Raw genomic sequence first — 1,234 nt, 5'->3', positions numbered from 1 at the left:
GTGTGTCAGTGTGTGTGTGTTTATGTGGTGTGGTGGCGAGCTGCGGCCCGCCGGCCAAACCTCCTGCTGGCCCAGCTGCCCAGCTACCACCCGCCAGCAGCCAAGCGCCCGCAACCCCTTGCCCCGCCCAGCTCGCCGACGCGCTCCGCCGCCGCTGCTGCGCCCCGCCCCGCCCTGCCCGCAGCTGCGCCTTTGGCCACACCTGCAAGTTCCACCACCCCGAGCTGCCCCCCGGGGGCCCCACCGCGGTGCCGGCCATGTACGCCATGCAGTACCATGTGCAGTACCAGCAGACCGCCTCCTCCCCCATGCTCACCTCCCTGCTGGGGCTGAAGCCCGGCCACGGCGGCGCCTCCCCCATGTCAGCCTCCCCCAGCGGCCCTGGTCCGGTCCCGGGATACTACATGGCGGCGCCGCCGTACCCAGGTCAGCCGCCACACGGGCACCCGCTGAGCTGGCCCCCCCAGCCCGGCCTACCCCACCGCTACTTGACTGTGCTGCCAGCCGGCCCCCCCCACCCCGGCCCCCAGTGACACACCATCCAAGGTGGTGACGCCACACTGCCCACACACCCGACCAGCCGCGCCGCGTGCGTGTGCTGCGTGTGCTGTCCCCGTCAGCGCCAGCTGTGCCTCTGGTGTGTGCCGGCTTCACCCAGCCCGAGTCCCGCTGCCGCTGCCGCCACACCGACCGCTGCCCTGCCGTCTCCTCTGCTGCAGGGGGGCCGCATGCCTTCCCCGGCCGGCCGCCAGCGATGCACCCAGTCTTCTCAACATCGCCGGCAGGCATGCCAGGCGCGCAGATGCTCCGCGGCCCCACGCAGCGGCCCCAATCTGGAGGCAGCAAGACGGGCCCAGCCATGGCGGCAGCAGCAGCGGCAGCAGGCAGCATGGGACCCGTGCCAGTGCCGGTGCCCCTGGCAGCAGCGCAGCGCCCAGATTCCGCGCGCGCCGCAGCCAGCGAGGCGGCGGCTGCCAGCCCGGCGCCAGCGTTTGCCGTAGCGTCCCCCAGCCCGCCTCCTGCTGCGGCTGCAGCCCTGGCTCCATCTGCCACTAGCGCAGCGGCCTCCTCTGAAGGGGCTGCATCTGCAGCAGAGCCGGGCACCGTGCCGCCGCCACTCATGGTGTTCAATAGTCAGAAGCAGCAGGCGCAACGATTGGCGTCCGCATTAGATCAGCTGGAGCTGGCCCCGGCTGGTGTCGAGCAGCCACCCCCACAGCAGGCCGCCGCGGCT

General features: G+C 72.5%; 1 protein-coding gene across 1 annotated transcript in view; it reads left to right on the top strand.

The window, feature by feature from the left end:
• CHLNCDRAFT_138131 (expressed protein) overlaps positions 1–1,056 on the top strand; it is a gene marked incomplete at both ends in the record, with an annotated part of 2,918 nt that extends 1,862 nt beyond the window's left edge. The window contains 3 exons of the mRNA XM_005851540.1: positions 185–426; positions 720–990; positions 1,035–1,056. Coding sequence (XP_005851602.1) covers positions 185–426; positions 720–990; positions 1,035–1,056 — 535 coding nt within the window. The remainder of the gene's footprint in view (positions 1–184; positions 427–719; positions 991–1,034) is intronic.
• Between the last annotated feature and the right edge of the window lie 178 nt (positions 1,057–1,234).

The sequence above is a fragment of the Chlorella variabilis genome (genome assembly GCF_000147415.1).
Source record: "Chlorella variabilis unplaced genomic scaffold CHLNCscaffold_2, whole genome shotgun sequence".
Lineage (NCBI taxonomy): Eukaryota > Viridiplantae > Chlorophyta > Trebouxiophyceae > Chlorellales > Chlorellaceae > Chlorella > Chlorella variabilis.
This window is presented reverse-complemented; position numbering and strand designations above follow the sequence as displayed.